Source organism: Aspergillus costaricaensis (genome assembly GCF_003184835.1).
Source record: "Aspergillus costaricaensis CBS 115574 unplaced genomic scaffold BO79scaffold_49, whole genome shotgun sequence".
Classification (NCBI taxonomy): Eukaryota; Fungi; Ascomycota; class Eurotiomycetes; order Eurotiales; family Aspergillaceae; genus Aspergillus; species Aspergillus costaricensis.
Genome location: NW_020291849.1, coordinates 111518 through 137636, shown reverse-complemented (window position 1 = coordinate 137636; position 26119 = coordinate 111518). Strand labels below are relative to the sequence as shown.

The window sequence follows — 26119 nt, the reverse complement described above, 5'->3', positions numbered from 1 at the left end:
TGCCTTCAGACCATGCCAATGGACAATTTCCACAAGACAATCAATTATATATATCTAGTGTATAAGCCTATATTTCCCGCCTCAACTCCGACTCAAAACCTGATATAACAAGACACTCGTGTACATCTCTGATTTGACTGTCGAAAATGGCCAACATCATGAACCCCATTGATGATCCTTCTTACAATGTCGAAGCAACCGAACGTGCCTTTGGTACAAGCGCGACAGATCTCAGTCCCAACGTCAGTACCTACAACAATGCGAACCACACCAGGCAATCCGAAAACCGCCACCCAAGCAGTATCACTGACTCCATTGATCGGAGTGCTACCGGCGATCGATACGGCCGTACTTCGGGGATCTCACCTAGTACTGGCCCTTACGCCCAAGGTGCTATAAACCCGACCCAGAAACAATATTCACGCAACACAAGGGAACAACCCACGCAGCACGCGTCACCGTTCCACCAGTCTCAATACAACACGCCGGGTTCAACCGACTCATCATATGGCACCAATGTTTCGACGCCGACAGTTGCCGGATTCCAGTCGAGCGGCGTTGAGAAATCTGGCCCGCAAATGGACAACAACTATGATAACACCAACTTCTCAAACACAAGAGAACAGCCCGGCCAGAGCTCTCAGAATGTCTCCCCTCGCCATCAGCCCCAGGAAACCATGCTGGCTGCTACCCAGTCATCTCATGAGTCCAGAGTTCCGTCATCGACGACCAATAAGTTCAAGCCTGACAACATTGACGACAACACCGAGCCGCGCATAGACAGTAGCTATAGGGCTAGCAATGCCCATAGCACAGGAGATCATTATCCCCAACATGGCTCGTCCATGCACCAGTCTCAGACCAGTATGCCAGACCCTGCTGAGTCTAGACATGGCACCGAAGTTCCTGCGTCAACGGCCACCGAATCCCAGGCGAGCAATGCTAGGAACGCGACTGAATCGCGCGTAGATGGCGGTCGTGACACCAATGCTAATGGCGGTACCACTGATACCAACAAAAAGAAAGGCGAGAGGTTCGAAGGGAATGAAGATGACGACATCACTGGGGAGAAAGTCAACGGTATTGCAGGCGTGATCCCTATATCTGGCAGTGCTGGTCCAACAACTACTAAAACTTTCGACCCTCATGCTGAGCTCAGCAACACCAGTAACAACGTCTCTGCAACAGCGTCCATAGGTAATGACGGCGAAGACCGAAAGGCGCCAGCTCGCCAATCCAATGCTGCCGGCAGCAGTTACAACACGTTGAGAAGCAGCGATGAACAGACAAGCGCCAACCCAGAGAGAGGCACTGGCTTGGGGAAGAATAGCCGCTCAGGCACAGGCCTAGACGAAGTCCGCAGTGTTGAATCTCGGAGTGCGGTATAAACCTGCTGGGATATGGCGTTTGACTTTACATTGAATCAATATGTAGGGAGATAGACGTGAGGTAGAAAGCTTCACATACTATTTCCCGTGACTAGTTACTGGACAGCCATAGCGAAGCACTCTAGCTGGGCTCCATGCCTCGGTCCACCAATAAACAGTATTTGTCCAAAATATTACCTGCTAGTGGCATTGACGGGCGGCAAGTAGGCTCCGTGCCGAAGTAGGTAAAGCACATACTAGCTAGTAGCATTGATTAAGTTACTCGTTATAGGCAGAGATTACTGTCTTATGTTCCCTCCCCCATGTCGGCGGCGCCAGCTGCCAGCCCCTGCGAGTGTCTTCCCCGCATTTTATCAAACGTTATTGTCTCGTATGTGCAACTCTACTTGTACTGCCATGCACTTCGATTGAGAAATGCCCATTGACATCTTTGCCATTTTACAGCCCTAGTCACATCATTCACAGCTGCCAGTGGCCGCGTGGGCGGCATTCTCTGTGCCTCCTTGAGCACAACAACACATCTTTGGGCCTTACCATTGGCTTCATGTTGCTGAAGCCATACCCTGTCCGGGATCAGCGTTTTCGTATGCACCGAGGGCTGAAAGCACCATGTCTTCTCAAGAACCCGATAACGATGCTACTCTCGATTCAACCCTAGCAAGAAAGCGCAACAACTCTGAAGTAACCGAGTATCCCCGAAGGCGCGCAACTATAGCCGTATGTTGGATGCCCCTCCCCTTCTATAATCTTCAACAAGTACCACCCTGGTACTAGCTCTGCTACAAACACAAGTGATACTAATGTGCGTGGACTGCTTCAGTGCCAGATCTGTCGTCTGCGGAAAACGAGATGTAACGGAGCCCGCCCAAGATGCCAGCTCTGCGTAGACCTAGATGCAGACTGTGTTTATCGTGAGCCAGGCATCAAACTAGATGCCGGTGACAAACTGATTATCGAGAAGCTGAACAGGATAGAAGTCTTGCTTCAGTCGAAGTTTTCAGACCCCATCAGCCAGTCTCCGCTGTCATCGAATTCTTCCACAGCTGCCAACCTTGTCCAAATAGGTGGTGATGATGTTGTCAGTTTCGCCAACATACCTACAAGGTCAATCGCGGTGGGCCTTGGCTCATGGGCAAATCCACCGACGAGTATCTCGACTATGCCCAGAGTACATACTACACCAGCTTTACACCTTCTACAATGGCCATTAATCCGAGAATTGGTCGCTGTCCCTTATGATCCTCATACCCTTCTACAGTTAGAGATGGCCCGTGAGCCACTTCGGCTCGAACCTCCCGTGAACCTAGATGTATCAAACGCACTTACCCACGCTCAACTTTTTTTCGAACGCGTAAATGTTTGGTACGCTTGTGTCAACCCACTGACATGGCCCCGCTATTACAAGAAGGCTCTTTCTCTGGACTTCGAGGGAGGGCCGGAGAGTTGCGTCGTCCTTTTGGTTTTGGCACTGGGCAGTGCCAGCCAATCTGGGAGTATATCGTGCCTTTCTGCAGATGAAGAACTTCCAGGGCTACCATATTTTGCCGCAGCCTGGTCTCTTTTGCCGGCTGTCATGACGCGCAATTCGGTGCTCGCAGCGCAATGTGTCATATTGGCATCTGCATATCTATTTTACATGGTCAGGCCCCTCGAGGCGTGGACTCTACTATCAAATGCCAGTATGAAGTTGCAGCTACTCCTAGGCAACCCCTCTCGTGTTCCAGGGCAATGGAAGGAGCTCAGCACAAGAGTGTATTGGAACACCTTACTATTTGAAAGCGATTTGCTTGCAGAACTAGACCTACCACACTCGGGTATTGTGCATTTTGAAGAGCTCGTCGATCTCCCTGGGGGCTTTGAACTGGAAGATGAAGAAGACGAAGAAGACGAAGGAAGCATACAACTTGGAGAGAAGATAGTAGATGTGATGATAGGTCAGGATGAGCTCTGGTATTTCTTGGCTGAAATAGCCCTAAGAAGGCTGCTCAACAGAGTCAGTCATATGATCTACCAAAAAGACAGCATCTTGACACTCGCATCACTCGGTCCTATCGCCTCAGAGCTAGATTTCCAGCTTTCTCAATGGTATGAAAGCCTTCCTCAGCCTGTCCGCTTCCCTCTTGGGGGCCCGACATCAAGCCCCATTCAGACTGTTTTAAGGCTTCGCTACTTCGCCTGCCGTACAATAATTTACCGGCCTTACATCCTGGCGGTCTTCCAGAATGAGTATGCATGCGGTGACCCGACAGTAAAAGATTGCTGCTTGCGGTGCTTGGAGGCGACATTGAATCAACTCGAGCATATAAGCAGACACCGTGAGGGCCACCTGCCGTACCTCTGGCAAGGTGCCCTTTCCATGGTCTCACAGGCGTTGTTAATCATGGGGGCAACCATGTCACCGACTCTCTCATCACTATTGCCTCCAGCGACTCAGCTAGACGGGATCATATCTAACGTTATAACGGAGGTTGGCAGGTATGCGCGGCTTGCACCAAGCCTGAAGTTATCTGCTGAGATCATTCGTGACGCGGAAAAGAGACGCCAAATGTCCCTTGCGTCAGCAGCCAGGCGAGGTTGAAAGAGGTATTCGACTTGCAGGTTCCAAAGCTTGCATATATCTGCTCCGTGTAAAAGCGCCAGGGACCCTCATACATCATACGCCTATTGTAAGTCCATGGAAACGATAAACATCGCCGCATTCATCGAGAAGCAATCGACAGGGAACACAGGGTATGCACGGGGTTTGAATATCTCCCCAAGATAGATGCGAAATGGTAACTCCAGCAGTAGATTTATCGAGAACCATCACAACTGGAAAAGCTAAGGAATAAATAGAAGAAAACATGCTATCTTGCAGGTACTTGTACAAGTGAATTTATAATATAATATGAATAAAAGTATGATGATGGGAGAAACAAAATCGAATCAAAATAGTAATAGAATAAGCATGAAGAAGGGGAAGAGGAAGTTCCAAGTATGATACATGTAAGTCAAAGCCATATCATCAGATCAGTACCCACTCACTGCCTCTTTTAATAAACTTATCAAGCATCATACCGATATCGTTCAGGGCAAACCGACAAACGTAGAGTCCAAAGAACTCTGCAGCATGGCGAGTGCTTAACTCTAGGCCGACTAACGTCGGCGAAGAATGCCTTAGGCCAGGATCTTCGACTTGTTGAGCAATTTGATCTAAGCAAGCGGAGTTAACACTGCCAAAACGATAGTGGGGTAAGTCCTGCCACATACCCAATACCTGAGCTGCATCGCACAGCCGTGCCAAGGCTCCCATATAGTTATTAGATCCATTGTAGTGCAATTGAGACACCCTGCGCCTCAATGGCTGGGAAGTGGGCAAAGACGTCATCGGAATGGTGCTAACGGTCGCATTGTCCTTATTGGTGTCCTTTGATGCAGGGAGCGAAGCCGTCGCATTGACACCGGAATTCTTTGACCGTAACTTACGCCAGGAGGTCAGATATGATTTGCTCGGTACATTCGATGGTTTTGAGGGCGGCGCATCGACGGCTGCTGGGTCTTCGAAAAATTGAGCCGACTTGAAGAGTGGCATGGCGCCCTGCACTCCGACCTCACTCCCTATTTTTTTGGACAGCGACATCTGCACCTGGTCAAGTACACTTTCCAAAGACTGCATTTCTTCCAAAACAGCATCAGCATCGTAAGTATCAACCTTTGCCAACTTGAGTAATGCTGCGGTTAGCAAGTCGCAGTTAGACACCTTTTCTTCGACTGCCTTGATTTTCACGTTCTTCACGCGCCACACGTCTCGAGGAATAAACAACTTCGTGGACAAATAACCACCACGTGGGTGAGAAATTGTCTGATAGATACAGCGCATTAGCCAAAATGGACGCAGAAGAAATGACTCAGGACACGGCTCCAATGGAAGAGGAGGATCGGTGGCCAACAAATTTGGAGAGCCAGGGCTCGTCGGGGAATGTATATGGCTATCGAATATATTCAGTCCTCCACTAGGCAAGCCATTCGCCGACATCATGGCAGTAGTGGGTGTGGGGATTATAGGTATGGAACCAGTCATCGGCACTTTATGGGTATCGACGGCAGGAAACGCATTGCTTGACGGACTGTTTGGGGACTCAACGAACGGTTCCGGCCCCGAAACTGAGATATTTCTCAGACGAAAAGTTCCCAGTCCTGTATTGAGCTTGCCCAGATTATCCGGTGCTGAAGGTACTTTGCCGATGGGACGTGTTGGAGATGGTACTTTGGAGAGCTCACGGCCATCATCGTCCTGGTGAGGCATCTTTTCTGAGATTGTGTTAGATAGAGCATCTTCGTTAAACGATCCAATTGAGACATTTCGATTCTTCACGGACGCGGCTGATCGTAGAGCAGAAGCAGGACCCGATGCTCGACCTGGCTGATGATTGATAGTAGAGGTTGAAGCGGTACTATCTTTTGGAACTGGCGGCGGCCGAAAACTGAATGGGTCCGTGTTTGTTTCGATCTTTAGTTCCGCGGCATACTGACCCGATAGTCTCCGTGCTCGCACCGTTGGCGTTGATATTGAGGCATGTCCCGAATTTGTCGAAACCGAAAGTGCGCCGTGACTTGGGGGAGACGACCCGCTAGGCTCGAAGTTTGTATTATCAGTGAAGGGCAGGCTTGCATCTTCTGCGAGGGGGCTTAGGGCTGTCATAGTATTGGAAGCAGTCGAGCCATCCCGCAATTTGCTAGAAAGGCTACCCGATCTTGACTGGCGGGGAAGAGCGGACTTGGACTGAATGCCAAATTCGAAGTCATCCATAACATAGCCTCTGGTCATCTCCTCCAGCAATCGCTCCTCTTCTTCAGCTTCCTCATCTAGATAATCGGTCCTAATATCATTGACACCGTCGTACGCGGATTGTTCATGAAGACGTTGTGTTTCTTGCCCGCGTGTCAATGCTATCTGAGCCTCCCGCTCAGCTTCTCTCACCTTTTGCTTCGCGATTTCGACATTTCTCCGAGCATTGGCCACAATGTCATTGCTGCTACCATTATCATCTAGATCGACAGCTGGTTCCAGACCTTCATCATATGCAGCTTCCACAGCAGCATCAAGGGCAGCATCAAATTCGGCCTCGGTACCGACAGCATGATGAAAGCTCCCTCTATGTCGCAAGTATATTGATGACACTTCTGAGCGTATCGAGGCTGGGGAAGATGCGCCAGATTCATCAATGGTGTCGAGCCAAGACGTCGATTCATTCACGTCCTTCTTATGATCCCCGAAAGAGGACAAGTCAGACTGGCCAGCAGCATGAGTGATATCTACTCCTGAGGTTATTGTTTCCGAAGAATCTAAAACACCCATGTAATCAAACTTCGATATACGCCGGGATGATCCAGGATGATGGAAATTGACCGAATTAGACGATTGGGCTGTAGTCGGTGTACGATCACCTAGCGGTGACGGTAATAATGACTGGCGCGGTTGGTGATCCCAACTGGACGCTAGCCCTTCCGTCAGATCAAACGGTTGGACCATAGAACTGCGCTGCAAAGAGACACGCTTCTCTCTGGCCATTACATCGTTCTCATCAACGATTGCATGAGATAATTCACCATATGATTCTTGACTTAGCGGACGCTCAGGGAGGGCTTTGCTATCCAAATCTCGAAATGAAAAATCCATACGTTGTAGCTCAGTGACTCGTACCATATATGTATCACGCTAAAAGAAAAACTTCAGTTTTAGAAATGAAGAGAATTTGAGTTCAGTTAGGAAACTCACTATTTCTTGAAGTTTTTGTTTCTCGTCTTCTCCTCCGTCGCTCCGAAGCATTACCAAATGTAGGAGTTGACACGCATCATTGTAAGCCTCCATAGCCCCTTCGAAGTTCGCCGCATTGTCGAGAAGAACTGCGGTATTCGCTTTCTGCAACGCTTTGGAAAGCATTGCTTTCTGTGACTGACCCCGCTTTCTTTTCTCCTGACTCCTATCTCCCTCAGAGATCAACTGCGGTCCTTCCTCTGCTGGTGCGTTAGGCCCTGATTCACGTGGACTGTGTGCCTCTAGAACTGGGCGAGTAGGAACCACACTACTTTTGCCCCGGGCAGAATCAGGTCCTGAACCGTTTTCCTTGACCCAGGGGTCTTGGAAAAGGTTATGGGGTATTTCAGTGGCACCAGAAAATATCCAATTACTCTGTGGCACTGTCGCTCCTACAACGTCGACTGGGTGATTTGGTGCAGGATCGCCATAACTCGACGTGATCGACGTTTGAAAAGGGCGATGCGTACGCAATTCATCATAAGTATCGAATGTCTCCGGCATGTGAAATCCGTCATGTATTTCAATGCCAGTTTCGGAAGCTATTCGACTTTGATTTTCCGAGCCGTCATTATTGTCAATGTGTTCGTCATGGCCAGTGGTTGGGGAAGGTGATCTTGGCACTCTGGTAAAATCGAGTCGGCGATTATTTTCCGGCGAATTTTGGCTAGATGTTGTAGACTGCGACCAGCGATTTAAATTGCCTAGTCCTTCACGGATGAGACCTTTATCCGTCTTGTCTAGCGACACAGCAGCTTGTGGCGAGGCAGAATTTGCCGGAGTTCCTGAACCGATTCTGGAAATGTAATCCGCGGTATCAGATTCCTTTAATCTAGACATAGCCTGTAATGCGATTGTGGGGATGGAATGAACGTGGGCGTTGTCTATCAGGTCACTATAACTCGACTTTCCTCAACTGTGTACGATTGCGTTCAGCATATGCCAGTATGTATTAGAACGTTGACTTGGATGAGATACCGACGGGCGCAAGACGTTTTCCAGAAATATCCGGGAACGTTGGTTCACACAATCCCGATGTTGCGATACCGTGACCGCAGTTAGAGACTAGCAGTATATAGAGTGGCAGAACCAGTCATGAAGCTTCCCGGCTTCGGCTTTCAGATAGGTAGTATAGCACCGCCGAAAATGGCTTGGCCAACGAGGAAGATCCTTTTTACCGGAAGCTGATGTGTCCACAGTATTTCTGCAGCCTGAGATAGTCCACACAAGATATTTGTCAGCTCGATTGCTGTCTTGCACCCATACCAGAGTACTCACTCCGGTTGCATAGTGTGTGTGTGCGCGCGTGTGTTTTGACAATACAATTGGCGGGTTTGGCGTTATAGAATGCGCATTCTCCCCTTAATCATGACAAGTTTGTCCCAGACCTGGTGCACAACAGGTAGTGTATGCACGAGATGATAATAGACAAAGTTGGTCGACAAACCAGGATACTTGCTCTCTCTTGGTTGATATGCGCTGGTAGGATGCTCGATAAACCCGACGGTAGGGATTGAACTCGGGATCCGGAACTCTAGTCCACACAGGCCTTCAAGCATACTAGAGGGGTAATTAGCTGTTAGTAGGAAATAGCCAGTGGTGCAAGTCATAGTTGTAATGGTTTGAGATAGACTTTCACTCTTCTGAATACTGATACTTAGAGGTAACTGAATGACTGTGTCAGGACATACCAAAAGCACTCTTTTTGATAAGCAATCAAGTCACAAGGAGGATAAGACAGGTCAAACCGGACTATACGTCCAGGCTGACAAGGAAAACCAGTAATTTCAGGTTGATAGCCAGGGCTTGTGCGGGTGGGTATCTTAATAATTCAGGTCAAGAAAATATTCAAGCAGCACGTATTATACTGTAGCGTTATATGGGAGGGAAAGGGTGGAAAAGGGGGAGGGGAAGGGGCTTTTGTGTTTTCCATTTTCTGGTCTGATATGACGGAAGTCCCTCACTAGCCATGGATCTGCTTTGCTAGCTAGCCACCGAACTTTCCACGGGACAACAACCATAGTTGCCCCATAGTACGGAGTACAGAGTTTGTAACATTGTAAGGGGCATAACGCATCACAATCAAGTACTTACTTGTAGGGTATTCGCATAGCCATAAATAATACCCAGCACAAAAAGGCTTCATAAATAACTTAATGCATATTCTAAAGGGATTTCAGAGTTTACAATGTCTCAATAGGTGTCACACTGTACATAGCCAAAAATACATACTAGATTCTGAATGTGACTATCTACCCCAAAGACTGTGCATTCAAATGCGGGTCTCTAGGATGCCAAATATAGCGTGCATCTTGTGGTACTAAAAATTTAGTTGATGAACAAAGTATGGCTAACCCGAGTACTCAGTTATTTCATAGTATTGAACCCATAGATTAATTGATACATACATCTAGGGTTACAAGGTTGTATGCAAATTTAATCTGTAATCGTTTGGGTTGAACCTCCACAACATGACGGTATAGTCAATAGCCAGTCTTTTCATAATAATACTATATAAACTTAACTAGTTTGTATTCGGATCGAAATTAGACGTCAAACTTCTAGTAGTTCAACACCCTGGCTAGTCTTACATGTATCTCATGGATAGTACCCTCTCATACAACAAGTCTCTCTTCCGGCCCCCAACCTCTCTCGAATTTTTAAAATTGCTTTGATATCTTCACTATCTAGGCACAGGCACCATTACTAGATGACTGCCAAGGCACTCTCTAGTGCCCCAGAGGCTTTGTGTTGCTGTATAAGCAACTTCAAAGAAAAAGATTGAATGAATCAGAGCTAGATGCTTCACCATGCCAGACACGCATTAAACAGTTTCAATATACTTATTCTACGGTACTGCAGCTAGTGTTCTTCTAGTTATGATACAATAAAGAGACGCATAGGTAACAAGTGCCTTTTGTTTTATTTTAAACCATTTTATTGTAAATTATACATTTATTTCCCCAAAACACTCGGTTGAATGCACTTACGTGCTCAAGGCTCCGATCGGTAAGTAGGTCTACTGGAGTTGTAAGAAGTGTAAGATTGACCGAGATCTAGCGATGAGGTGATAAGGGAAAATCTGATAGAACATCTAGTAAAATTCAACTGGGACTCAAAGAGACTAGCTGGATATGGTTTTCATGAAAGCTGGAGTGCATTCAGGATGCGATTTCGTAACTTTGTATACGTACTCTCGTGGTTTGGGATCCATGGCATATTCGACGACTTGCATACCTACTAATAACGAATCCAACAGGTCCACTCATCATTTTCATTATAATTCAGCGTCAGTGAAGCCCAGGGATAGATAAGCAATAATGGCTTTGTTGATAAATCCATACCCTCTGCCTCACGACGATTCTAGCCCCTTTGGTGGGTATGCCTACTCATCGCTGTCGTCCTCACTCGTCGCTTCGATATTCCGGCGCGTATCCTTGTCATCCGAATATTCACCAGAGTCATCACCGACCTCTTTGTTCTCACTGGTCAATTTACTATCGCTATCATACTGTGGTCGGGGGATTGATTCGCCTTTATTCTGAAGAGTGGTTTCAATATGAGGTAATAATTTCACAAGAGAGGAAAACTGATCAATTGGTAAAGAGATTCCCTGCGTAAACGATGAGTTTCGTGACGAGGACTATTAGAACATAGAAGACAAACCTTCTTCCCAGGAAGCTCGTGGCCATCCTTCTCGTAGTATTCCCTTATACTGACCAGGGTCTTTCCACGGAAAGATGAGATGGTCAGACGGCGTGCTTTGGAGATTTCCCAGTAGATGTCTCCATTCGAGTCAAGCTTTCCCTGGCCAGCGAGTAAATCGGCATGACTAGGGTTTGGGTTTCCCTTCGAGACATTGCCCCTCGTCCTTTTTGATGACCGATGGTCGTCGATAGAATCACTCTCAGCGTCTGGTTCGCGTTTTCTGGCTCTGGAAGACATAACTATGCCTGCTGCCAAAGGAAGGGGCGAACGTAACTTTACCACTGACTGTGTTGAGATTGATATGATGTGTCAATGATATCTCTCTCGGAAGCTCAAAGTGGACAAGCTCTCCATTAACTATATGTATGGGGGAACGGACCGTCAATGTGGTACGTATATCACGTGACCCAAATCAAATAGTGAACATTCAATTACAGTCATCATACAATGAATGAAGTTTATATTACCGAAACAACATGTGATGTTCAATTAACTAGAGATGCGAAAAGGAACTAATCTTGGTATCATACATGCGACGGGATTCTTGTGATCGCTAACGATCGCTAATACTCAGCGAGTCGGGGCCCGGATGTTAATATTAGAGGATAGCAGTCTTGAGAGCCTGCAAGAAAAGAGAATATACAAACCCCCTAGCGAGATTTTGAACCTGCAGACAATCGAATATTCTCCCCAAAACTTCCTTACTGGCATTTGCTCCCATAACGCTCGTAAGAGCCTGGGGTAAGCCTCGCTGAACGAAGACTTTGCGAGCCGTCTCCCTCAGCCGTTCTTTCTCAGCATCAGTGGATGGCGGCGGCCAGTTTCTTAACTCGCTTTCCGTTGGCAGAGCATTTTCACGTAACTTGTTGAGATATAGCCCAATTGCTTCATCTGACGTATGCGAATCAATCATCGATACCTGGAGCAGCTCACGGATCGTCTCCAAATGAGGATTTCCGGGGCGTAATATGTACGATTTTGCCGCATTAAGTAGAGTCCTGCGTATGTTCCATGCCGAAGACAAGGTGTATAGTTCATTGATTACCGCGAATATGAGCTCCACTGCTATGCGAGTCTCTTCATGCGTGATAGGATTGCCTTGACTTCTGTACTCGCTTGATTCAGCGTCTGGTGCTTGCCCTTCGCTGTTGGCGTGAGAATTATCTTGCGTCCCGCCAGGAGACCGGGGTAGGTCAGCCGAAGTATTGCGCCCGGTTGAAGGAGACAGTTGTGTAGAAGCCACAGTGCTTCCTACATCCGTCGTCTGAGCTGAGCTGTCGGGAAATCCTGCATAGTCCGTAGCCGTTTCGAATTTATTCGAAAAAGCCTCTTCAGGAGGGGGAGCTGGCCTCCCAAATGCCTTGTCTGTGTGAAATCCGTCCGGTGGGGAAGCCGAGCCAATCCTCGTAGAATTCCGAGGTCTCCCCTCTGACACCTGATCGATTGACCCATTATGGTTGACAGGATTTAGTGGCCTGGCTTTATCGCCTACCACTGAATCCGGTGATTGCTTTTTACTGCTGCCTCCACCAAACACCCCTGTCATACCATCCAACATGGCTTTGCCACTTCCCGAGACGCCTCTGGGTGCATTGGATAATACGCCCAACACTCCCTTTCCTACATTCTCGAGTGCAGATTGGCTTGGAAAGGGGAACCCAGTCCTGCCGTAAGGATTACTGAAGTCCGATCCAAGATGTTCATCCTTGCCAAGAAATCGTTTCATCTTTTCACTCTCTGCCAGAGACTCGTGGTTAAGAGCATCTTGAAGATAACATTCCAAGTTCTTAGCCAATTCCAATGTTGTCTGGCCTCTCCACGAGGGTACAACTGGGTGATCGTCTGCGAACTTCCGTAGTTTGTGCAGTCTCGAGATAGCCTCCAAAGTTTGGTGAAGCGATTCGAAATCGGTATATTTTCGGAAAACCATCCACCCAGTAGACCGTGTCGATACAGGTTCAACTTGCAGTAAATAGTCCGACGTTGGCTTTGAGCGGAGTGGGCCTTTCGATGTGACCTTTGAAGCTTCGGTTTCTACCGTTATGGATGCACGATGAAGGATGGCTGGTTCCGGTAGCGAAGTCGGTGCGGTTGGACTCTTGAATTGCATGAGTGAAGGAGACGAGCTGTTATTTTCTTCCACGTTGGAATCGATATTATTTTCAATATGCTTTGCTTGATCACAACCTGAGACTTTGCGTTGCAAATCTCCGTCTCCGATCTCGTCTGCAGGCAAGACTTCTCTATGATCAATCCTGTCATCCGATGCCACCTCCTGCACATCGTTTCCCAGTGCTCTCTCTGGGCTTTGCTTCTGCTGATCATGCGCCGTGATCATGTCACTGAGTCGCTTCGCCTCTATTTTGGCTTCCACTGTTGCCCTGTCAACATTTGCCATTTCATGTTGTATTATATCCCTAGTGATATTGAAGTCTGGGCTCGTGTTGCGCGTTGTATCGGATGGAAGTTCATTTACGCTGTTGAGTTCTCTAGTTGCTGTCACAACTTGTTCCTGGGCCCCTTCCACACCGGCATCTATTGCAGTCATTATGTCTGACTTGCCTTCACTGAAAAGATATATAATCCAGCCATTGATGATTTCTGGCCTCGAAAGACTCGAAACGGTTGACTCAAATAGAACGCTCACGAACATTTCGCGCATGAAATTTCTGAGCAGCAGACATCCATAGACATCCGGGTCAAGAAATCTGGCCAAAATATCGTCCGCTATAATGTCGAGCTTCTTCTTCTGTTGGTCGTTGGCTAAGATATTCGCCAGGCCACTTTCAGGGGAGGTCTCTATGTAGCGCAAGACTACCTCTTCCGGCGGTTTAGTGGAGCCAATGGACTCGAATGCTGCAGAAAGCTCATTCAAAAACACAATGATCAGTGAGGATGAGTTAGTGAGGAGTTCCAAAAAGGTGTCAGCAGAGCGTTTACGAGAGAGGTGCAATGATAAGGACGAGATAAACTCGGCCAACAACTTCCTGCATGCCAGATGAAATGTTGTCTCAGGCGGTAATATTGGACTAGACCAGGAGCTTTTCGAGGTCTGGTAAGCTCACGAAGTAGCATTATAGGCGAGAGCTTACATCACATAGTCCTTCATAACTGCATCGGTGATTGATCTCAGGGCATCCGCTGTCTTGGGGCCAAGAGCAGAATAATCAAGATCAGCAGAGGAAGAGTCCCCGAAGAGGAATACTTGCCCAGTGTCATCTTGTTCAGCATCGGCAGCCAAGGTCGTACTTTTCGGCCAATCGAGTAGTCTTCTGGCTATGTCCAGGGCGAGCTCCTTTCTCCTTCGCTGTCGGGGATTGGATAATGGATGGATAGGGTCTTCATAAACTGCCTCCCATTGTGCGTGCAAGACGATACCACTAGCAATTCCGATCAAGAGCAAACCTAGTCTTCCAAAAAGTACGAGCGTCGCGCCTACCAAGCATGCGAAGACACCCAGAAGAGTCTCACTATTGGCCGTTGAGAGAAATTGAAGTGTCGATTCAATGACTCCTTTTGATCGCACAGGGTTTAGACTCTCCGTCGCAGCCTGCTCGCTGTAGCTCGTCGGCAAACCAACGTTAGAAGTCTCAGCTAATTCGGGTTTCTTGGGCTGTGACTGTTCCGCCCAGTTGGAAGTCTCATCCATGGCGATTGGCTCTGTTAGATGATCGCATTGACCGTAACGCAGGCTTGCAGATTTATTGAGGAGAAGGAAAACCAAGATTTCGCGAATGATCAAGGCTGCGCGTCGTCAGGAAGCTCGGTTGTCCTTTAACATCTGGTTATCTGATCGGCATGTCCGCTTTGGTTACCTAATACAACCGGCCGGGGAATCACGAGCTTGTATAGCTATAGAGTGCTACTACATACTTAGCACTTTTGTCTACCAAGTAGTAAAAAAAAACCACGAGTAATGTATATTCAGGATGTGCAAATCAGCTCAAATCTATTTGTACCAGTAACATTAAATGGGATAAAATCATATTTTCCAAATAGGTTTGTGATCGTCGATTAAGTCCGCCATATATAGTAGCTAAAATAAATAATGCGACCTGCGCATATCGGTCTAACATAGGAGCAGGATTAGTGGTACCAGTACTCCGTACGATGGACACAGTACGCGAATTCCCTGGCCCGTACTTGATAAGAACTTGCCATCAGAAACTTAACCAGCCGATGTCAACGCTGCGTATGGGATACTAGGATGTGGTGAGGCTTGAGTGTTTGCTCCTTGTTGGAGACGGCGTTAAGATACGTTTTGCGCACGGAAACCAAAACACAACATCTGGAGAGACGACACTCTGGTGGTGCCGTACTCCTGTCAACCATTGGGGCCCAGAATCCAAAAGAAGTTCAGGGCTTGGAATAAGTGATAAGCCTAATCATGCGTAGCAGTACTAAATCCTGTTTCGGTAATAAAACTGAAGGAAACTCTACTTGTAGTTGAACCGTGAGAATTATATTCATTTATATAGTGCTGTGTACCCATCCAAAATTACCTTGCATTACCAGTAAAAGACAAGGTATCTAAAGCAAATAAGGATGGACATTGCTATGCGCAATCCGAGTGAATCCAGCATTCAAAGTATATGCGTTTCATGCCAGATGCAAAGAAGACTGCGGTTTATATGGACGTATGCAGAAACCACCGTGTTTTTCTCCCTGCTAGCCCGATCACAACTCATTCACAAGCCTGTCTGAAGCCGTCATTGTGTCTTGATATATTTGGTATGAGATCCTTGTGCAACAACTGTACTCCCATTAGAGTCAGTCTGCTTTGAAATTGTCACAGTTGTAAAAGCAAGGTTTCGCCCGACTTTGTCGGCGCGACCTTCAATCACTAGCCAGTCTCCAGTTTTCGCTGTTGAGAGATAGTTGACATGAATATTCGTGCTGACACCTGTTGAATCGAGACCGGCCGATGCAATCGCTAACCCACCCGCCCAGTCAGTGACACAGGCTGAAAATACGCCATGTAAGGTACCCTTTGAATTCAAATGTTGAGGGCCGACTTGGAGTCTCGCATTGAATACACCTTTCCCAGCATCATAGATGTCAATGTCCTGAAGTAGAAAAGCATAAATTGGGCTGTTAGTGCGGATACGCTCCCACACTTTCTGAACTTGTTGTAGTTCAGCATTCATGTTGGAAGAGGCTGTCGCGTTTTGAAGTAAATCAAAGAATGTGCAGTCAAGAAAATTTTCGAAAGACGAAAAATTTTGGTTCTTTGCAAGGGCGGCATGTTAGCTTGATATAGCTGTTGACTAACTAGACACTAGTAACATTGAGTACGTAATAACCCAGTCCCAAGCTAACTAACTTGAGAAGCATATTGTATTATTAATACAATACAGACATGCTGCAGTAACGTAAACCACAATCACGCGGCCCATACAATCGCGCGGCCTATCTTGTAACACTATATAAATTTTATTTTTTATAATAATTATAATATCTTGATAACTACATTTTATATAAATCTACAATGTTAAATAAAGATTAATAATAATAAAACTAATATATTCAAAGCATTCAAATAATTTTAAATAATTTATTTATATTTAATTTCAGAGTTATTTTAAATTACAAGTAAATTACTGGTATTTTATATTACCAGCTGTTATATATAGTTATTGCAATCTGAAAAAATAATAAAAAATAAATGTTTAATTATCTTAACCTATTACTCTAAGATAAAACCATTATTTTCAAAATTGGTTGAGATATTAAAGATTAAAAAAATGACTTTTATATGGTAATATTTGATGGGCTGCGCGATTGTACAGGCCGCGCGATTGTGGTTTACGTTAAATGATGATTAATATCCCGGCAACTATCAGCGTCCTAGCCTCAGGTGTTAGACTGACTATTTAGTTGATGTGAGGCTTCAGTCATTCAGGTAAGAAACGAGGCAACATCCTGCATATACTCAACCTAAAGGGCTCTCTCTATTTATCTGCAGCGTGGTTATATCAAGAGACATATCATGTTACTCATGTAATTTATCGCAAGTAACATATCAATTGTAGTTATCCGTTTCTGAGTTAAATTACTGACTCAGACATTATGTAATAGGCAACTAGAGCATCCCTGGATACTTCGCTTGTGGCATACAAACTTAGCTGTAGTTCCTGAATTGTCTCTGACTTCCTTACATCCTGCCCATTCTTGCTTCACTCGCATCCACACCACCATTGTTGATTTGCCTACCCAGTTCAGCATACAACCACACAACCTCACTGGCTGACACACAATGTCTCGACCTGGTACTACACTCTATGTCACCGGCTTCGGGCACGGGACCCGAGCTCGCGACCTTGCCTACGAATTCGAACGGTACGTGCCGCTCATCGATTGCTACGCGCTACCATGACTATACGACCCGTGTCCATTCTCGCAATTCACCTCGGCTGAGTCCCGCAAACCGACGTCGGTGCCGCTCTCTATATCATACTATGATAGAGATTTGCTTGTTTATCCGATTTCCTTGGAGAGGGGACTCCTTGAAGGGGGACCCTCCGAAAGAGTTTTCCTCTCACAGTTGCCTTGCACCATATATTTAATGATTGATATGTATGTGGAAATTCTTCTAACAATGACTTAGATATGGACGTCTTGTCCGCTGTGACATCCCAGCGCCGCGTACCCCTTCCAGCAGACTGTATGTTTAATCGAGGCTTCGAACCCTGAATGATACTTGCTCACGACATAAGGTTTGCCTTTGTGGAGTACGAGAGCCGCCGCGACGCAGATGATGCATACCATGAAATGCATAATAAGCGGATTGGCCGCGATGATCTGTTGAAAATTGAGGTGAGTAGAAGACTATGGATTCCATAACTTGGCTGACATGGTTAAAGTGGGCGCGTACTCCTCCATCTGCTTCTTGGCGTTTTGACTCTGGCCGGGACCGGCGACGTGACCGTACTCCGCCACGACGTGGCCGCTCTCCTTCTCCTAGACGTGGTCGTGGCGACTATTCTCCCCGAAGGGATGACAGGTACGAACGGGATTATGACCGACATGACCGCGACTATGACCGCCGCGATCGCGACTATGATCGCCGTGACCGGGATTATGATCGCCGCGACCGGGACCGTGAACGTTCCCGTGACCGCTCTCGAAGCCCTGATGAGAGGGACCGCGATATCAAGGATGAAAGGGAGCGCCGTGATGACGATCGTGAACGACGCGAGGACGAGCGGGAGAATATCCCCAATGGTGAAGACAGGAAAGGTATGCTCATTGATGCATGCACCCACTTCTAGTCGTGGCTGATCATTTGCCGCAGTCCCCTTAGAACCCTTGACTTCCGCTCATGATGAGCTTGATACAGCCGAGTAGGTTATTTTGGCTTCATGAACTATCAGATCTCGTACCATACACCTGGCCAAAGACCTCAATCTGTGCTGGATTGTTTTCAAGGCCCGAGGGGTATAACCTGAAGCTTAAGATGTCATCAGTGCACGTTGGTGATCGACCTGGATGTTTAATTCGCTCTATCGCTGTTCAATACTGGCGCTATTTTCCTGACCCCTCCCCCAAGCTGCCGTTCCCCTCTTCCACCCCCCATGCTCGTGGGTTCTTCTCTTCATTCCATTGCTCTCTTGTCTTGCTTTCCACATTTTTCCTTGCATTAATTCTTCCTATGTGCTTTCCTTTGCCATTTAATCCTTCTAAATTGCAGTGTTCATTAGCAAAGAGAGAACGCGAAGGGGCCAACTCCTGGAAGTGCTGGCGCAAAGATACGAGGCATTGGGGCTTTGGTACTATTGCTTAACATTGGTATTTATCATGGTCAGCAGCTCGAATCATGACCGAACGAACGTCGAGCGGGCCTTTTTCTTGTTTATCGTATCGCCAGACTGTTTCGTCCTTTCGTCACGATCAACAGCGATCCGTTACCCGTCTTGAGCTCGCATTCTAATATAGTCGATGATCATTGACCTTTACCGTCTCGGAAGACCGGTCGACTTCGTGCATATCCTGCAACACCGCTTCGAAAACGATTGTAACTCTGTAGTCTGTAGAATTGGTCGTCATGTTTGTGGGGAGAATACAAGGTAAGAGAAATCCGGAAGATATTCATGAAGTATTGACCTGCCGTATCACGAGTCTGGACTGAAGGCTACACTCTAGTCTATGTTTTCCTTGCACTTGGTGGAATGACTAGGACGACTTTGCAGTTGTAGAGTCAGAATTATCGGCTATCAAGGCAATAGGAAGTATGGCATGTGGGAATGCCCACATTCGTACACAATTCTGTCTTACATACAGCCATTCCAAGACGAAAGTTGGTGGGGATTGAAGCATCTTGTTATTGTCTGCATCGTGACTAGTACGTACATATACTTTGAAGACAGTAAGAATTCACAAAGGAGTAGATAGGAAAAAGCGCGGTGCACCGCTGGTGTACATCTTCACCGAGCCATCACTGCATCTTTTCGTATGTGGCCATCAGAGAGCCTAGTCATATGGTGTTAGTAGGATAGATGCTGCTCGCCACAGGCCAAAGTTTTTGGAACTTACCGATAAAAGTAGTCACCAGGCGAGAGCGCACTTGGCAAATATCTTCAGGTACCAACCAAATTGTGGCACCTAGCTTTCGCGCTATGCTGATGCTCAGCTTAGCGTTTGCGTATGCCTCCTCGTCGTTCCGACCAGGCGTTACGAGATCGTAGTCGACATAGCTACTCTTCATGCCATTGAGCACGTCAAGGAGGAAAAGGCCTGAAGCGATCGACTGGTCCTTAAAGTTGCGTATCGATGAGGATCTGCCACCGCGGTGCGACATTTCGTTTGCCCATTTGATCATCTCCGAATCTGTTATCTCGCGCTTGCCCATACGTTTGGCTAGGCCCGAGAGTGTATTTGTGATATCCCGGCGCATTAGTTGCCAAACCAAACCAAGCGTGAGAGTTCGTTGACCATCAGTAATATCCGCTCCTTGTACACCTACCAAGGAAAATCCCACGTGTTTCCCAAGCTCAGTGGCGTAGTTAGTATTCTCAACTGCCTTGAAACGCATCATTTCTCCCCCGGAAGCCGGAGGCTTATTGACGTGTCTCCAGTTGACACTGCCAGGCATCACTTTGTCGTATGCTTGCAGCAATACAGTTCCATCTCTAAGATCATCGAATAGAGAATTGACAGCGGGCTGTACGTCAAGAGAATTGAGCCACAGGGTGAAAACTCTGGCTTCCCGCTCACCCTCAGCATCAAAATCTTCAACTTCAAGCTTCTCTTCTTCGGTGATTGGGTCGAGGCCTGGAATAGTGTTGAACAAATTCGCCACAAAAGCAAGGTTCAGTTTAGGGTTCCCTGCGACGAGCGAGGAGGGTGTCAGGAACTTCCGACAGCCCAGTTTGTCCGCATTCGTCAAGACTTGTTCTGCCCTCTGAAGAACATCCTGAGTCTGAAGAGGACTCCGCGAGCAGGTCTCCGGGGCCAATTGATTCAGAAGCACGGTGTAATTTTCACCATCCTTAACATCAGATGAGAAATTTGTCACCCTATAACAGAGTTAGTCGGTTGCATCTCTAGGATTGTAGGTTTGGTCGTAGTTTCACAGCTGGAAACCTCCTGCTAGGATAGTGTAAGGTACCTTCTGTTCCATTTTGCGTTCTTCAGATGATAATTGAACCAACGGAGAAGAATCTGCTCCGGTGGAAGGCGTAGGAACTGCTCCAATGTTTCATCTTCCTCCAGGAGCCTGTACAGTTCAGGGTGCAATTTGATATCAATCTTGCCCAAAAGACCGCGGCGGATAATCTGCCAGATCAATCCCAGAATAAGGTGCTCACGCACTTCTATGATGTCGCCGCTTCCTATGTTCACAACAGAACAGCCAATACCCTTGGCTGAATTGATCACGATGTTGTTGTTTTCCGTCATATGAAATGCATTCAGTTCTTTGATCTTCTTCCCGGCTTTGTTCAGAACGCGCTCATCAATAGTGTCCGGGACACTATCATTGATCAACTTCGCCAAGACCAAGCCGTCCTTACATTTATCGAACATTTCGAACGTGTCGGTGGGAAAGGGTAGGGAGTGACCAATGTCTGGATCACCAGCAAGAACAGCATTTATGTGCCTAGTAAATTCTGTTCTCTCATCCTCGTTAATCGTATGTGTCACATTCGCCGAGGAACCTTGGACATGAATCCTGCCTCCTATACTGCCTTTGGAGACATGTCGAGACGGGCCGGCTCCATTACCCGGAAGGACTGGTGCAGGAGCCGAAGCCACCTGGTTTTGCGTCGAGGCAAAGCGAAGTTTAGAAATAAGCTGTTGAGATTTGTCTTAGCGACCACAGTACAGAGGGACGACCAAAAGAGCACAGCAATAGTGGCATACTGACGTCCACATAATCTTCGAGTTCGACTCGGCGAGAGCTGTCGAGTTCAACTTCTTTCAAGGCCTGACGCACAACATCATAGGGCTTTCGTTCTGATTGTTGGGTGGCTTTAATAACGGTTGCCTCGTCTAAGGAGCCTTTATCATCAACATCCAGCTTTCGAAAAGCATCTTGGAGGGAGAAGATCTCCGACTGCTCGAACTGCGGATATTTTCTGCGCTGCAGAGTCAGTCGGCGCCGGGCAATAACTATCTCGAATGGTGGGGTTTTCTATCGGAGCCATCGACTTGCCTTTGGAGTTTGATCACGTTCATCCTCAGGGGGTTTGCTCAGGTACTTTCCAATACAGACTGGCAAGTTAAGAGCTTGGTGAGGAGACGTCAATGGTATTACAATAGGGTTTGTGAGCGTATGAATATAGCAGTATAGAAGGGGTCACCGATCTGATGATGTAATTCGAATCAAAGATGGGTACAAGAAGAAGTTGGCAGTCTTCACTCGGCACTATTATAATGGAGTAAGCACGGCGTACTTAGGCACCTAGGTACGTAGTTGCGCTATTTTCCTCTACCTACTAGGAAAGTGGGGAAATAAAGGTGGGGGTTGCGAATACGGAGTAGTACTGCTACGTACTGCTTTTGTAGTACAGTACTTTGTAGATATTAGCCGACAGGTAAGGGTCGATCACCTTGTATGTTCAGGTCTCTTCATTAGTTAGCAATGTGAATACCTACAAAATTATTCCATGACGTGGATGGATCTGAAGGTTGTAGTCCTGGTCATTTTACGGCTTATTTGCACCATCATGGTCATGGATGGATGAAAAATAAATCGCGTGGCACCCGATGATCAGCACGGCCATACTTTCTTCTGTATTATATGGTAATTACGGTCTTTGCAGTGGTCAGTACTAGTAAGTAGTAAGTAGTTACCAGTCCGTACGCAGTGTTATTCCTGCTAAGTCTATTGAGGTGATCCTAGGTCGAACATGGGGTAGCCTATCTTGTAGATATACAGTAGCGTAGCCCCTGACAGGATCTAAATGCAGTCCAGTCGGTCGATGGCTGCTTCATGGGTTTCCTCATTGCCACGCCGGCGACTTACCGTAAATGTGTCCCGATTAAATGGTCGTTTCCTTGCAACCCTGGAGCTCGGCTTTGCCAAGAATTCGGTGCAGCTTCACGTTGTCTAGGCTCTGAGATGCTTATTTGACCACGCACTAAAGACAGTATAAGCACGAGGAGAACAACGGTGAATAGATCTATATCTGGTCAGCTTACACCAACCTCGCGCTTTGATCCTCTGGAGTATCTTTGGTCTACCTTAACTATTGGCTATATCACCATCGCGCTGTCTAACTACGTGGCCTTCTTCTATGCTAACCGCCTTGCCACCATATTAATAGCCATCGCACTTGCTCGCTACCAAACGCATTGGCTCGTGCTCCGTCATACCGGGCTCTTAAGAGCTTGATGTCAAAAGACAGTCAAAAGGGGACTTTCTTTGGGGCCTTTACTCCGGGTAAACCCCCTAGAAGTACGACCCCGCAGCCCGGCAACGGTACGAAAGACCTCCTACAACGTTCTCGAGGAGAGGACCATACAGTGTCACATAGACATGGGTTGAGTCCGCGTCGCTACCCCAAAGACTGTCCTCCGCTGAAGGTTAGGTGGTTCTATGCTGTGGATTCGCCCAAATGGAAGCCCGGGCCCCGCGATCAAAAGGGTGACTCGAAACCTTTAGCGCCCCCGAAGAAGTTTGTCCCGTTCATTTCCAGAGACTCTGAAGCCGTCGAAGATGCATTTCAAGCACTTTTACAGTCGGATGTCGAGAACGAGCATGACTCATACAGCAGGTCGGTAGGAGGTGCGTCGTCCGAGCCGACCAAGGTTCCTGTGAATGAAGACTCGCTTTTTGATGTTATTATTGAACAAAGGGAGCTTCGGCCGGCCTACTGGATAGGCCCCGTCTACGAAGTTCGTCGCGGAACTTGGTTTTTTCAAGACGGGTCGACAACAAAACCATGTGAAGAAAACTTGGCTACCCAGCTTGAAGAGGGTTATCTCAAGTCAAAGCCATGGCGGTATACAAGCCCTACCTATTCTGCTAAGTTTCCTGTGAGAACAAATGACAATGAAAAAGGTGATATTGAAATTATGTCTTCGCGAAGTTGGAGGCTTACTTTGCCTACAGTACCCGGGTCTTCCAATGAGTCCGAGAATTCGGGGCATACAACTCCTGTGGCTAGGAATGAACCTGAAACATACCGTCTGTTTGGTGCTTATATGAATAGTATAGTGACTTATCAGGATTCTAAGACAGCGTTACTGGTGAACGACGATTTCATGTCCAGGGTGAGCACAACGGTCTATCAAAAGCTTGGTGGCATTCCAGGGACGAAGCTCGTACGTGGTTATAACGAAACGAACAAACAGAAAGAGGCGGAGGATAAGAGTTGCGTCGAAATGAAATCATCTGGGGAAGAATTACAAGAGGTCTTGCCTGGGGATACTCAAGAAAGGACAGTTTCACAGATGGGTGGACCATTTACGTCTCGTTACCAAACATCGGACGATGAAGGTATCTCGGTCGAGGAAAAACCGACTGTTGAGCAACGCGTTTCAACGGATATGGCTGAGCTCGAAGAGCGAGCACGCAAGCAAGCACAAAGGGAAATGGAGGATTCCAGAAAGGTTGAGGATAAAGATCGGGAAATCGATCACCTAGTCTTGGTCACTCATGGAATCGGTCAGCGACTTGGCATGCGTCTAGAGAGTGTTAACTTCATACATGACATCAACGTTTTGCGCAAAACTCTAAAGAGTGTGTACAGAGCCTCTCCTGATCTTCAGGCTCTTAACTCTGATTTTCCGGACAAGCACGAAAACTGCCGCATCCAGGTTCTCCCGGTGTAAGTAGCACCCTGCCTTGTGTCTCAAAGTTGATTATGTGCTTTGACCTTTGCCCCACCACCATTAGACATTTTCTCCATCTTCACAATTAATTTTCCGGGAAGACTATTAGCGTGCCAGGGCTAATAGGTTCCAGGTGCTGGAGACATCTTCTGGACTTCCCATATCATAAGGAGCACCAATCCCGTACAGAATTCGATCTGGGTGATGCGAAAGGCTCCGAGAGTACCCCATATCCGAGCTTGTCCGATATAACACTTGACAATATTCCTGCAGTTCGAGGCCTCATCTCAGATTTGGCGATGGATGTGCTTCTCTACCAAAGTGATTACTGTGAGCATATCTCTCGGATAGTCAAGCAGGAGTGCAACCGGATTTTGGACCTTTTCAAAAAGCGAAACCCTTCTTTCCGTGGCTCTGTAAGCCTTTGTGGGCATTCACTTGGAAGCGCCATCCTTTTTGATATACTGTGTCATGAACAGCAAAATTCACGGCCTACTGAAGCCTCGCATTGTGGCTATGACGAGAATTGTGATAAAGTAATCCAGGGCGATCATTTGGACTTTAATTGTGATGATTTATTCTGTTTGGGGTCTCCAATAGCACTGTTCCAGATGCTCAAGGGAAAAACCATTGCTGGGCGACCACAGAGGCAACATGCATCATCAACCCGTCCCGAAGGTGAAATCGGGACAGTCAAGTCGCAATCTAGCTCTTCTGTGCTTCATGATTATGGAAATGACAAGCTTCAGCATCACACTCTGACTTCAATATCCTCTCCAAAATGCCGACAATTGTTCAATATTTTCCATCCTTCTGACCCGGTTAGTTACCGTCTAGAGCCTCTCATTTCACCAGCAATGTCATCACTCAAACCTCAGCCATTGCCGTCAGTCAAGAGAGGAATTTGGACGACATCGGGTCAGAGTCTATCATTGATTAGCAGTCGTGTCGGACAAAGTGTGGGGTCATTGTGGACGAACTTCACATCCGGTGTCGCAAGCAGTTTGCTTAACCGAAGCCTTGGTCTTACTTCGGAAGATACTGCATCCTCCGAAGTAGGCCTTAATACAACTCTGCATGCCCAGAAATCACAATCATCGGCTTCTGACCCCGGCTCTTCTCATCAAACAGAAGATATCAGAAATCCTACTCTCATTGACTCAAATTTAGAAACACTCTATGAGGGTTATCGTAAGGCCGGGGAGGGCGGCAAGCCGAGGGATTCTCAGAGCAACGTAGGGGACTCTTTTGAATCACTTGGGACCGATCATCATGGGAAGAGACTTATGATTGAAGATGCGAAAGTGAGGACTTTGAACTCCAATGGAAGGGTTGACTATAGTATACAAGAGTAAGGCACCTGCTTATCACTTTGGATGCTTTACAATATCTCAAATCTAGTTACAGAACGCTGATCTGTCACAGGGGGGCCTTCGATATATCAATGATTGCTAGTATTGCTAGCCATCTCAGCTATTGGTCTGATGAAGACGTGTGCCATTTCATGATGTCGCAAATGCTTTGTAGGAGGCCCGGGGGGGCTGCATAGCAAATTTGGACATAGTGTTGCATGCTGATCATAGTTCGACCTACCTACATGTAATGAACGGTAGTTCTATGTGCTTCGCACTTAACCAGGACATGTAAGAGAAGGGTTAAATGCCAGCGCGTGATGTCCAACTTATGTAACCTGAGACATAAGCGTCGAACGCATGAGCTAGCTACGGGCGTAGATCATTCACTGTTCACGCGGATTCCTCTAAATTTCTTGAGCTAGGGCCTTTGATGCGTGCCCCGTACTATGACCATATTTATATCTAATTAGTATACTCTGTGGTAAAAGAGCTATATGGTAGACGTCGCAGCTTATATGTTAGCTGTTGATGATAATGCCGGCATATTCCTTAGGAGGCAGTGATTTGAACAAGAAGGGAAATCATCAATTGATGTA

The 26119-nt window shown here is 47.0% G+C and overlaps 9 protein-coding genes across 9 annotated transcripts; 4 read left to right on the top strand and 5 right to left on the bottom strand.

Annotated features, from left to right (window-relative positions):
• Window positions 1-52: 52 nt before the first annotated feature.
• On the top strand, window positions 53-1518 carry BO79DRAFT_211676 (uncharacterized protein). Its single transcript, XM_025683065.1, has one exon. It carries the CDS (start codon window positions 147-149, stop codon window positions 1386-1388), a length of 1242 nt encoding a protein of 413 aa, XP_025534616.1. The 5' UTR covers window positions 53-146; the 3' UTR covers window positions 1389-1518.
• Window positions 1519-1703: 185 nt separating this feature from the next.
• BO79DRAFT_61829 (putative C6 finger domain protein) lies at window positions 1704-4004 on the top strand. Its single transcript, XM_025689495.1, has 3 exons — window positions 1704-1758; window positions 1833-2105; window positions 2209-4004. Exons 2-3 carry the CDS (start codon window positions 1998-2000, stop codon window positions 3964-3966), a joined length of 1866 nt encoding a protein of 621 aa, XP_025534615.1. The 5' UTR covers window positions 1704-1758; window positions 1833-1997; the 3' UTR covers window positions 3967-4004.
• Window positions 4005-4392: 388 nt separating this feature from the next.
• BO79DRAFT_159929 (uncharacterized protein) lies at window positions 4393-8025 on the bottom strand (the record flags this gene model as incomplete). Its single annotated transcript, XM_025678966.1, has 3 exons — window positions 4393-4580; window positions 4638-7086; window positions 7147-8025. The coding sequence occupies 3 exons, from the start codon at window positions 8023-8025 to the stop codon at window positions 4393-4395; spliced, it is 3516 nt and encodes a 1171-aa protein (XP_025534614.1).
• A 2288-nt stretch (window positions 8026-10313) lies between these two features.
• BO79DRAFT_248561 (transcriptional coactivator p15/PC4 family protein) lies at window positions 10314-11216 on the bottom strand. Its single transcript, XM_025685717.1, has 2 exons — window positions 10852-11216; window positions 10314-10798 (listed from the first exon to the last, which is right to left on the bottom strand). The coding sequence occupies exons 1-2, from the start codon at window positions 11128-11130 to the stop codon at window positions 10571-10573; spliced, it is 507 nt and encodes a 168-aa protein (XP_025534613.1). The 5' UTR covers window positions 11131-11216; the 3' UTR covers window positions 10314-10570.
• Window positions 11217-11423: 207 nt separating this feature from the next.
• On the bottom strand, window positions 11424-14626 carry BO79DRAFT_203960 (PX domain protein). The gene is made up of 2 exons (XM_025681756.1): window positions 13986-14626; window positions 11424-13934 (listed from the first exon to the last, which is right to left on the bottom strand). The coding sequence occupies exons 1-2, from the start codon at window positions 14540-14542 to the stop codon at window positions 11492-11494; spliced, it is 3000 nt and encodes a 999-aa protein (XP_025534612.1). The 5' UTR covers window positions 14543-14626; the 3' UTR covers window positions 11424-11491.
• A 709-nt stretch (window positions 14627-15335) lies between these two features.
• BO79DRAFT_203958 (PaaI family thioesterase) lies at window positions 15336-16101 on the bottom strand. Its single transcript, XM_025681755.1, has one exon. The coding sequence runs from the start codon at window positions 16038-16040 to the stop codon at window positions 15603-15605; it is 438 nt and encodes a 145-aa protein (XP_025534611.1). The 5' UTR covers window positions 16041-16101; the 3' UTR covers window positions 15336-15602.
• Window positions 16102-17149: 1048 nt separating this feature from the next.
• BO79DRAFT_276764 (RNA-binding protein) lies at window positions 17150-18711 on the top strand (the record flags this gene model as incomplete). The annotated part of the gene is made up of 5 exons (XM_025687779.1): window positions 17150-17232; window positions 17501-17557; window positions 17610-17709; window positions 17757-18132; window positions 18188-18711. 5 exons carry the CDS (start codon window positions 17150-17152, stop codon window positions 18238-18240), a joined length of 669 nt encoding a protein of 222 aa, XP_025534610.1. The 3' UTR covers window positions 18241-18711.
• A 482-nt stretch (window positions 18712-19193) lies between these two features.
• Window positions 19194-21742, bottom strand: sac6 (fimbrin). Its single transcript, XM_025680209.1, has 5 exons — window positions 21545-21742; window positions 21257-21467; window positions 20501-21183; window positions 19426-20408; window positions 19194-19362 (listed from the first exon to the last, which is right to left on the bottom strand). Exons 1-5 carry the CDS (start codon window positions 21565-21567, stop codon window positions 19328-19330), a joined length of 1935 nt encoding a protein of 644 aa, XP_025534609.1. The 5' UTR covers window positions 21568-21742; the 3' UTR covers window positions 19194-19327.
• Window positions 21743-22498: 756 nt separating this feature from the next.
• Window positions 22499-25846, top strand: BO79DRAFT_240900 (DDHD family phospholipase). The gene is made up of 4 exons (XM_025685074.1): window positions 22499-23395; window positions 23447-24164; window positions 24302-25519; window positions 25594-25846. Exons 1-4 carry the CDS (start codon window positions 22726-22728, stop codon window positions 25715-25717), a joined length of 2730 nt encoding a protein of 909 aa, XP_025534608.1. The 5' UTR covers window positions 22499-22725; the 3' UTR covers window positions 25718-25846.
• The last annotated feature ends 273 nt before the right edge of the window (window positions 25847-26119 follow it).